General features: G+C 44.8%; 1 protein-coding gene across 2 annotated transcripts; it reads right to left on the reverse strand.

Moving 5' to 3' along the window:
- Positions 1–1,724: 1,724 nt before the first annotated feature.
- Positions 1,725–6,136, reverse strand: zic3 (zic family member 3 heterotaxy 1 (odd-paired homolog, Drosophila)). Of its 2 annotated transcripts, XM_054792843.1 has the most exons (3): positions 4,872–6,135; positions 4,189–4,352; positions 1,725–3,941 (listed from the first exon to the last, which is right to left on the reverse strand). In XM_054792843.1, exons 1-3 carry the CDS (start codon positions 5,863–5,865, stop codon positions 3,759–3,761), a joined length of 1,341 nt encoding a protein of 446 aa, XP_054648818.1. In that variant the 5' UTR covers positions 5,866–6,135; the 3' UTR covers positions 1,725–3,758. The 2 variants fall into 2 exon arrangements, with proteins under 2 accessions (XP_054648818.1, XP_054648819.1); XM_054792844.1 differs by lacking the exon at positions 4,189–4,352 and having other exon boundaries at positions 4,872–6,136.
- Positions 6,137–10,760: the final 4,624 nt, after the last annotated feature.

Raw genomic sequence — 10,760 nt, forward strand, 5'->3', positions numbered from 1 at the left:
TACTCATTTATTGTAAGCCTTTTAGTCACATACTAGAATAGCTCAATAATGAGACGTGTGCCCAAAGACACAACTGGATGCTTATTATGGCAATTTGGTAATAAGCTCATGCTCTCAGCCAATAATAAATATAATGACATATATTTATTTCTTAGTAATACAAACGTTTTTGCGGTGGGTATGATTAAAAAGGGTGATATAGAGTGACATCAGCACAATGGCCATGAAGCATAACAGATATGTAGATGTATTTGCCATGTGGTCACAGATCAGCTGCTTAAGCGCCCTTGAGCATTGCAGTGCAGGCGTAAGGTGCCAAGCATAAGAGAAGTTTGTTGGATGAAAGTGCAGGTATGAAGAACGGCTGCTGCGTGTTGGCGTTATTAGTACTGATTGATGGATGGTACAGCAATAGTAATAGTAACTTAGTAATAGTAATGCCATTTACTGTAAGGCGTCTGCTGCTTGCGTGACAAAGGCTGTCGGGGACTCGCTTGTGTTGGGTGATCCTCTTATAGAGTGCGCTTCTCTTGCGCTTAGCCAGCAAATACTCTTCACTGCTAGGAAGGTGGGATGGGATGGGGAGGGGTTTGCGGGCCCAGTGGGAGGGGGTGGAGGTGTTTGACCAATCAATCCCATATCAAACTTAGGCAGACAACCACATTGCAGTCAGTAATATTTGCTTTTCAGCCACATTTCTTCCCCCCTCTATCCTGCATGCATGCCTTTCACTTTCACCCCTCCCGAATAGAGATTATTAGCTGGTGCCAACAGCCAGCTGCTATCCTCCTTGCCCACATGCAGGCAACAGACTCTCTGCTGTGGCCCACCGTAGCCAGCCAGCCATCCTGCCTGCCTGCTGCACTGCTTTCTAATCCATTCCTGTAAGCACCACCATAACATAAACCTTTCACGTGCTTTCCTTGCTGCTCCACTTTCTCACGTGTAGTATTGACGACTGCAACTACGCCCCCTCACCCAGTAAATAGCACTTGTCATTTATTGTCTTCTTGGTGATGACGACACCAACAAACGCCACAAAACCTAAACACAATACAGGCGCGTGCGTGCTTAAAAACGCATCCTCCATTCTGGGCCGGGGCTCTCTTATGTGACGTCACAGAGGAGGAACTTGAAATGTGCCATGAGACGAGCCGAGGAGGGGAAGGAGGCAAGGGGGCAAGAGTTGGGGGAGCGGCTTAAAAGAAAAATCAAAGAAAGCTCGCGCTTGCGCAAAAGTGAGGAAAAAGATGTGAATGAGTGTGAAAAATGTCTGCAGATGATGCCCACACTTTCTCTGTAAAATGATGGTGTTCATGTGGTGGGGTGGGGTGGGGTGGGGTGGTGGTGGGATGGGAGACGCTGCGGGCGGCGCCACTTTTGGCAACGTAAACCCCCCCGCCTCCTTTGACGGTGTCCTCACTTGGCCGTTAGGACCATTGGACCCCCTTCTCCTTCACCAAAACAAGTTGCATATACTTCCAAGTCTGTCATGATGGATCATTTACCTCACGCACACGCACATGCACACGCACACTCTCAGCCAAGATACTAAAATGGCGCCTCCCTTGGTGTCAAGTTCAAGTGACTCCTTGCAGTCTGACTCCAACGAGCACGCATTGCACAAACACAAAACACACGCACGAGTATAAAAATCATCTGAACAGCTCTGTTTGCACAATTGTTTAATTCCAATGCCCCCCCCCCCCCCCCCACCCCTCGCAAAAAAATCACATTTTTGCCTTGAAAAGAAATGAATACACAGTAGCCTTAAAAAAAAGCAAGAAGAAGAAGGAATCTTTTTGCCTGGTGGTATTTTAGCTGGTACAGGCTAAGGCGTCAATGAATGGGACACACATCCAAATATCCAAATATCCATATATCCAAATATCCATATATCCATATATCCATATATCCATATATCCATATCCTCACTAAAGCACGTTTTCCTCGTCAGATTGTGACCCATATCTCCCACTAAGTGTTACAACATCACATTCTTGCTGTCCTCATATTATACAGACCATGAGTTTCATATTGATGGGAGGGCGTAAGAAAAAGTAGTTCTTGTGAAACGAAGGTATAGAAAATAGCATATAAAACATATATTCCTTAAATGATGTCATTAAATAAACGTTTTTATATACTGTATCACTGTCACGAGGTACCTTTTTTGTGCATTTTATTGGAAAAGTTAGTGCTGGTGGTCTGAAATTGTTCTCCTATGAGTACAATATACTTTGTGTCTGCATAATATTTCATTCTTGACAATAGGTTACAATGCAATGCTGTAACTCTTGTTGCACCCCCGCCCCACCCTACCCCAAAGCAAACATAGATCTAAAATTCCTTCGGCCAAATAATTTGGAAAGAAAAAAAGAAAAAGCCATCTTGACAAATTACTCACACAAGCATGATGAAATAGTCGTCTATGCAAACACCACAAGAGAGAACACGCGTAGTTTCACAGGAGAATTACATTTCAAACAATGCAAGCCGACAGACAGAAAACTTGTTTTTTTATTTTTCTTGGGACAGTTCCATTGTTGCCGATGCACACATTGAAAAACATACTTGCACAAAGACATTGCTGGAACTAGTGTGTCGAAGAAGGCTACGCGAGCCCAAATCGTCAAATACTCTCACTTTCGTTTGGAAATCTTCACGCGCTCGTCCGTCGTACAAAGAGTGCAATTTGATTTCTTATTTGAATGCTACAGATTGACATCTATGTCTGACTCTATCAAAATAAAATATACAAAACGTAAGGTTGAAAATAAACATATTACCAGAAGCGTGTTCCAGCTTCCTAGACGGGTACATGTCAAAGGTCTCATATAGAAGTCTGCATCAGACAGACAAATCCATCATCTTCAAATAGACTATTTATTATTCGATGCAAATAAGACACGTGTAGGCCTACTGGTTAACCCTCCAAAAAGGAAAAGACAAAAGGATACAATCGCCATGTTGGATGTTTGTGATCATTTCTTCCATGTCAAGCTGAGCCCCAACTCTACGCTTCTTGTTAGAAAAAAACATTTTCCATAAATATCTTTTTTTTTTAACGTTTCCGAGCTTCTACCCATAATTAAATTACAAACGGATAAATATGGCATCATGGATATGTATTTACAGCGGCATATTAACAAAAGGCAACGTTATATTCAACGGCAACAATCTAGTACCACATTGCGTTTTTTCATTTCAATTCTCCACCTGAAAACGGACGTTGACAACAGATTGGACCCCATCAAACAAGGAAATACATTCACGAGTAGAATATTTATTTAGCATGTGTTTTTCTTTTTAAACTGTCTTCAAGTTCATGACAAAAAAGACTTTGGCACGTGTTCTTAAGACTGAAGTTCCAACAATCGATTTGTCCCCCCCACCCTTTTTTTTATCTGATAATATTATAAAACAGAGAAATAATCCACCTTTTAATTCCTTTTCTTTTTTTAAATACAATTTGAGAAAATACATAAAAGGAAAATACATGTTTTGCATTTGAACTGAAAAGAGGAATTGAATGTGAGAAAGTAGTGTGTGTTTTTATTTCTTTGCAGAATAAAAAGTCCAATTCTGGGTGATCCTGAGCTGCATGGCCCGCTGGCTTGGTTCTTGTCCCATTTTGTTTGGGGATGGGCTGCTTTTGTGTGTACAAGGAGTCAGGGAAAGTCTTCGAAGGGTTGGTAAAAAAAAAAAAAAAAAAATCCATATCTGCGTGCTCGACGATGGGTTCTGCTCCATGTTCTTCAAACGTACCATTCGTTAAAGTTCGGGGCCAGACCCTCGCTGTGTCCGGATGTGTTCTGTACGGCTGACGGGGGGGTTTTTGTCGGGTCCTCGCTGGAGGCCGAGACCAGAACCGGAGGTGTGGATGATTCGTACCCAGAGCTTGCTGCTGGGGAGGATTCCGAACCTTGGGATTCGTGGACCTTCAGTGAGAGGAAGGGGGATCATGTATTAAATTGCAGTATATTTTTAGGATGTGCAATAGCTTATATTTTCATTTAAAGTAACATTTATACACGCACACACACGCACATAAAAAGAGGCCCATTTAAGAAGTGTTAAAGTCCCTGTGTGTGTGTGTGTGTGTGTGTGTGTGCGTGTGTGTGTGCGTGTGTGTGCGTGTGAGCGTGTGTGTTAATGTGCAGAAGGCGTAATGACGACGTAAATGACCTTCATGTGTTTCCTGAGAGAGCTGGGGTGCGTGTAGGATTTGTCGCACACTTTACAGATGTAGGGCTTGTCTGACGTGTGCACGTGCATGTGCTTCTTCCGGTCGCTGCTGTTGGCGAAGCGTCTGTCACAGCCGTCGAATTCACACTTGAACGGCTTCTCACCTGCAGGATGCACGGACAAAACGTACACACACAAGCACACGCACTGCATGACTGGCGGGGTTTTAAAAATAATACAAATAATAAAAAACATGACGTGACCGTGCATGCATTAGCCAAAAAGTCATATTTCTATTTCTATTTCTATTTCTATTTAGACACACACTGCATCCCTGGCGGTTTAAAAAAATCAATACATGACGTGCAGCATGCAAGCATGCATCACATTGATATATTTATATTTATATTTATATTTATAATTACACACACTGCAGGGCTGGCGGGGTTTTAAAATCATAAAGGCACGTGCAGCATGCATGCATCAGCCAATAAGTCATATATTTCTATTTCTATTGAAATGTACTCGTGACTGCAGCCTTTACTTATTCATGGCGTCTGCTCTGACTTTAGTAAACAGCGAAGCAACAGTTACAACTCCCTCCCCCCCCACCACACACACACAACAGAAAGGCTGCAGCAGTAAAAGTTGTGCACAAACACAAACACTCTTTCTGCTCTTACCCGTGTGCGTTCTTTTGTGTATTTTCAAGTTCTCCGAGCGGGCGAATATTTTCCCACATCCCGGGAAGGGGCACGGGAAAGGCTTCTCTCCCGTGTGCACGCGGATGTGGTTGACGAGTTTGTACTTGGCCTTAAAGGACTTTCCCTCCCGGGGGCAGTCCTCCCAGTAGCAGATGTGGTTGCTCTGCTCCGGCCCGCCGACGTGCTCCATGGACACGTGCGTGACCATTTCGTGCATGGTGCTGAAAGTCCTGTCGCAGGTCTTTTTGGGTCTGTGGATCTGGTGCTCGTCTATCCACTTGCACGACAGCTCTTGCTTGATGGGTTGCCGCATGTACCTGAAGAAGGCCCCCGGGCCGTGGTGGCTCGGCACGTTCATGCCCATGTTCATGTTGATGGGATGGTTGTAGTTGTGCAGCTGTGCCCCGTATGGGTCAGCGCGCGGGCTCGCCACTGGCCGGTACGGGTCGGCTCGCCCGAAAATGTCCCCGCGCAAGCCCAGATGCATTTGGCTGTTGACGACGTGTCCACTCGGCGTGGAGTGGCTCACCCCTTGGTCGTGGAGTCCAGGAAATAAGAGATGTCCCGCGTTGTCTGCGATCCCCGGTGGCCCGTGAAGGCTCCCGGCCGAGGCTGCAAAGATCCCGTGCTGGGCGCTCGGCGCCGCGGTCTCTCCCACGCTCCGGTTCCGGAAGAGAAAGTCCCGCGTTGAGTTGAACGCCCCTCCGCCGTACGAGCCCACCTGCCCGCCGTGCGCGTGTCCCAGGGCGGCTGCATATCCACTGGCTTGCGGGGTGAAGGCTGACGTCTGGCCGGCGGCGATGTCGTGGCCCACGGGGCTGATCTTGAATGCCGCCGAGTGCGAGGACTCACTGAAGGGGTTCAGTCCGAGGCTGGCGTCCCTGTTGCCGATGTCGTGGTGGTGCCGTGGTGTACCGAAGCCGCCCACTCCAAGCGACGCGAACTGCGGACCGCTATCAAGAAGCATAGTCATGAGCGTGGGAAGGGGAGGGGGGCAAACTTAGGAGGAAAACGATTTAAAATCCAGTTTAGCGGAGCGCACGAGCCGGAGCCACCGCGCCGAGATTTACCGCACCGTGAAAATAAACCCCCCCAAAAATGCTACCCCCTCAGAACACGGCCAAGAATCCTTTTAAATAAGAGTTGGGAGGAAGGGGAAAAACTCCCGTTGAGTCCGTGAGAAAGAGGATCAAACTTCCCCCCCTTCCAGGCGGATGATGTCCTTGGACTGATAAAGTCAATCACTCACTCCCAGAACATAAATGAGCTCGGGAGGCTGTTCTACGGCAGCCAATCAGCGGCCCCCTCTCACCCCCGCACGTGACCTGGCGGGAGGATGCTAATTGGCTGGATTTCCGGTGATTGGCAGCTCGTGCTATTGAAGATGGCAGCTCGGCTCGGCCTGCCTGCGTGTGATTGGCTCTCGCCGGCGCCGTTTTGCAGGTAAATACCAGCATTTGGACCTCCCAGCAGCACTCTGTACCCGACACCGAAGCAATAGCCGCATGCATCCCCTACACTTGTTCTACTCTGCTCACATTTTGGAGTTTCGGTGGAACCCAAAATGCAAAAAGTCAACCTTTCATATCGATCCATTCATATTTATCAATACATGGTACATTCATATCCATATCTATATCGATATATATATCGATATATCTATATCTATATTTCTATGTATATACAGTGATATCCATAAGTTTGTAGTTTCATGTCCCTGGCAAACATCCACACCCCAGCTTTCTTGAGGCGCTTAAGAGGTATTGGGGAGTGGAGGGGGGCGGGTGGCTTTTTTCCCCCCTTCCAGCATAAAACTCAATAGGGTGTGTTTGGGGGGACAAGAGGGTGGTCCAGGGGGAAGGGGGGGGGGGGTGCAGGGGGCTGAGGGTAGGATGATGGTGGTAGGGTGGGGGGTTATAAAAGACAGACAGAAAGATGGCAGTAATTGTAATATCCTAAGATTTTTTGGGGGCGGGAGGGGGCTTAGCCAAAAAAGGGAGGGGGCGGGGGTGCATTGAGATTGTTTCAGAAGGCTACCTCTACCCCCCCTGCAGGACAAATAAATACAAACACACAATCTGATCAAGTTCACACGCCTTGAGTGCTTCAAGCAGCACTTTTTAACCAGCAGCCTTTCACATAGACGCCCCCATCCCGACACACACTCTCAATGTGTCCCAGGAAAGAGCTCACATATTCAGGGGGGAAACCCTCCCCAAAACGTGTCCAAAATCAGCTCCTTCATTCCTCATCTTGACTTCATCCCAACATCACCCACGCACTCATTCATCCATCCACTCACCCAACCATACATCCACTCATCCATCCATCCATCCACCCAAACATCCATCCAACCATTCATTCACTCATCCAACCACTCATCCATTCACCCAACCATCCATCCAGCCAACCAACCATCCACCCAACCACCCAACAATCCAACCATCCAGATATCCAAGTATCCATCCATCCATCCAACCACCCAAATATCCAACCATCCATCCATCCATCCATCCATCCATCCATCCAACCACCCAAATGTCCGTCCGTCCATCCATCCATCCATCCATCCATCCATCCATCCATCCATCCATCCATCCATCCATCCATCCATCCCAAATATCCAAACATCCATCCAAACATCAGTACTTTTCACTGGAGGAAGTGAGTTGTCTGACTTTTCTGCATGACCGTGAAGGTAGCATGCGTCATACATGTTATGTGCTTGCTCGTGTCGTGTTTGGCGGGGAGGGGGGGTCCTGTAGAAGCTGCACTTGGCACCGTTTTGTTGCACAAACTTGGAAATGTTTGGAGCAAATATGCATAGATGCACCCCACCCCCTTCCTGTTTGCTGCCGGTTCACACGCGAGCACGCACACGCACGAATGAATTGCCTTGCAGTGTTTGCAACGTGAGATTTATGGCGCCCCTTTGACCCCAGTCTTAACTTTTCCCTTTTTTCCATTTTTGAAAGCCTCGCTGGCCGTGCACGTTCACGAGGAAGACGTGCGCGTCCTGCTGCTTTTAGAAATATTTAGAAAAGAAAAAAATATATATTTATATATATATACATATATATATATATGGCTTTGCGCGAGTGACTCGTGCACAACGTTGCTACTTTCACATGCAGCTTTCATTCATGATTGATTAGCATTATTATTTTATTCATTAGCATTTTCTTCAATGGAGATTCAATGGTGATTCATTAGGACCTGAAGAAAAAAACAAAAAGCTGAGCGTGAAGGCACTATTAGATATGGCAGATATTTCCTCCATTGCTGTATGTACATTTCTGTATTTAGAATAATAATCATAATAATAACAATGAACAGTAAAACGGTTCTCCTTTTAAAATAAAGTGCAAATGTTTTTCTTGTTTTCTCCATATGTTATTCAAAACGAACACGAGGCTTTATGTAATAATTGTAATGATGATATAATAATGTTCCAGAAGTGTTGTGTCATTTGATGATTTAGTTATCTTGGCTGCTTGGGATTACCTCATCCATCGTGTTTCGGGTGGCGGGGGTTTCCCCTCATTGGTCCGAACCTAATCTGTTTCCAAACTGAGCATGCGCGTCATCCTAAACTACAGTATATGACAATGTTGCAGTGGCGGTTCATGCACATGCAGGAGTGCACACCTGTGTGACAGGCCAGGCGCATGCATGCATGCATGCATGCTGCAGGACACCTTGAATGGTGAAGTGTTATGCATTTGCTGTATTTGCGTGGAGATTTAAGAAACGGATGCGTGATCATTTTCAGATCAAGTAGATCAAGTAGACATGTTTGTATTTTCAAATGTATCATTTAGCTACATGAAAGGGGCACTCCATAGAATAATAAAGATATTTGACATGAATATGTTGGCTGTGACTGAGCGTGTGAAAGCTTTAGTATATCTGGAAAGGGACAGACAGAAGCAAACTAGAATGAAAGCAATGCTTGTTATACATCACGTGCATTGTTGTGGAAGAATATGGATGCGGGGTTTTGTTGTGGCTAATCCGACTCCCGTGCAGTCTGCCTTTCACACTCTTATTTTTGTCCAATGGAATTGTTTTCTGCTCCTTTCATATTTGCACGCAGCCCACCTTCTGATCCGCAGGATTCAACATCGCGGCAAAGTATGAATGGCTGACTTTTATGCAGTAATTAGCATGCTGCATTTGCATGCTCTGCCTTTCTTCCCACCTGCAGGCTTAGTGCTCCGTGGCCAAATGTACACTAGAGTTGTCATTTATCTCATCGTGCTACATGGTGGTGATGATGATGATGATGACGATGACTCAGCTTGGCTGAGCACATACACTTGGACTTTTCTTGCGCGCGTGATGTTGGTTCTTTGAATGACGTGGCCTCATTGGTTGCTGGAGTGCATAGAAGTACGTAGAGTAGAGTATGTACTCGTCATGTTATCATGCATGCTTGCCTTCAGTGTGGTGGATGCTCATCGTGGTAGGCATTCAGGCATTCATTTCTGCCTTGGTTTTGTTGGCGCCCATGTCAGCTAGTGGACACGCACACGCACGCACATACACACACACACACCACACACACACACACACACACACACTTACACAGAAATGATTTACTACCATGCATAATCAGACAAACACTTGCACACTTCATATTCTCCACTTAATGAAATATAAACACTGATCAATCAGATTGCAAAAACAATATGCAATCTTTGAATGGCATGGTGCTGTGAACACAGTGGAGTGTGTGTCTGTGTGTATGTGCGTGTGTGTGTTCTTATTAGTCATCCATTTATTCCACAGTTACTGCACAGGACTGATTTATTCATTCATTTTGGATGTAAGGCCACCAATGATGGAATATCCATAGCATGTTTTAATTGTAGCATTTTAAAAGCAGCAACACGAATCACCATGGATTTGTCAAAATAACCCACCATGAAATTGGAATAGAAGATGCTTGTGCAGATGTGATATGTACTTTCTACCTGAAGGTATGAACTACATCATGTTTGCTTTGAAAGCGTACCTGTGTTTAGCGTACCTCTTCGCTTGCAAGAATACATTTCATTACATTTGAAAGCTCACTAATTCAAATCTATTTTTTCTTTCATTCTAAGATTATTTGCAGGGAATAAAATGCATCTATACATCATATTTATTATTAGACATCCATCAAAAAAGGAGAATAATAAGTAAAATGTATAAAAAAGAAGCATAAGAAAATGAAAGTGTTTCAATTTGCGGACATAAAAGTCGTGGCAACTTTCAAGAAACCAATATGAGTTTTCTTCATTGGCACCCAAAGATGAACTATTTATTATTCATGCAGGCTTACTTTACCTCCTCTCACTCCTCCTTTAAAAGAAAGGAATTAAAAAATAAATAAGTGACTGATTAATGACCTTCAACCTTGGGTGATTTAGGCAAATGCATGGGGTCAAAGGTTGACAAACACAAGCACTTCTACGGGGCCTGTCTTTTCATTTATGGCCCTTCATAATATTTCTTTATTTATTTTGTGCTTTGTCACTGCAGGTGACATTATCATGACAATGAATTATTTAAAAAAATAACACACACACACACGTGCAATGAAAAGCGGAAGGTATTCACCCCAAGCTTTGCAGGCACGAGCACAGTTTGTAGAAAAATCACAAATATAAAAACGAATAATCATGCACGACCGGTGTTGGTATTAATTAGTCACCTTTCCTCCTTTCATGACTACTCCACGTGCTGGAACATTGCGTCTTGCTCAGCACAATTACTAATATCAATAAAAACATATATACACACACACACAAGTATACTTGTACTTGCATATATGTACTTGTTGCTTTAGTAAAAAAAAAACCAAGTCAAAACGTGTAAGTTACG

The sequence above is a fragment of the Dunckerocampus dactyliophorus genome, chromosome 11, assembly GCF_027744805.1.
Source record: "Dunckerocampus dactyliophorus isolate RoL2022-P2 chromosome 11, RoL_Ddac_1.1, whole genome shotgun sequence".
Classification (NCBI taxonomy): domain Eukaryota; kingdom Metazoa; phylum Chordata; class Actinopteri; order Syngnathiformes; family Syngnathidae; genus Dunckerocampus; species Dunckerocampus dactyliophorus.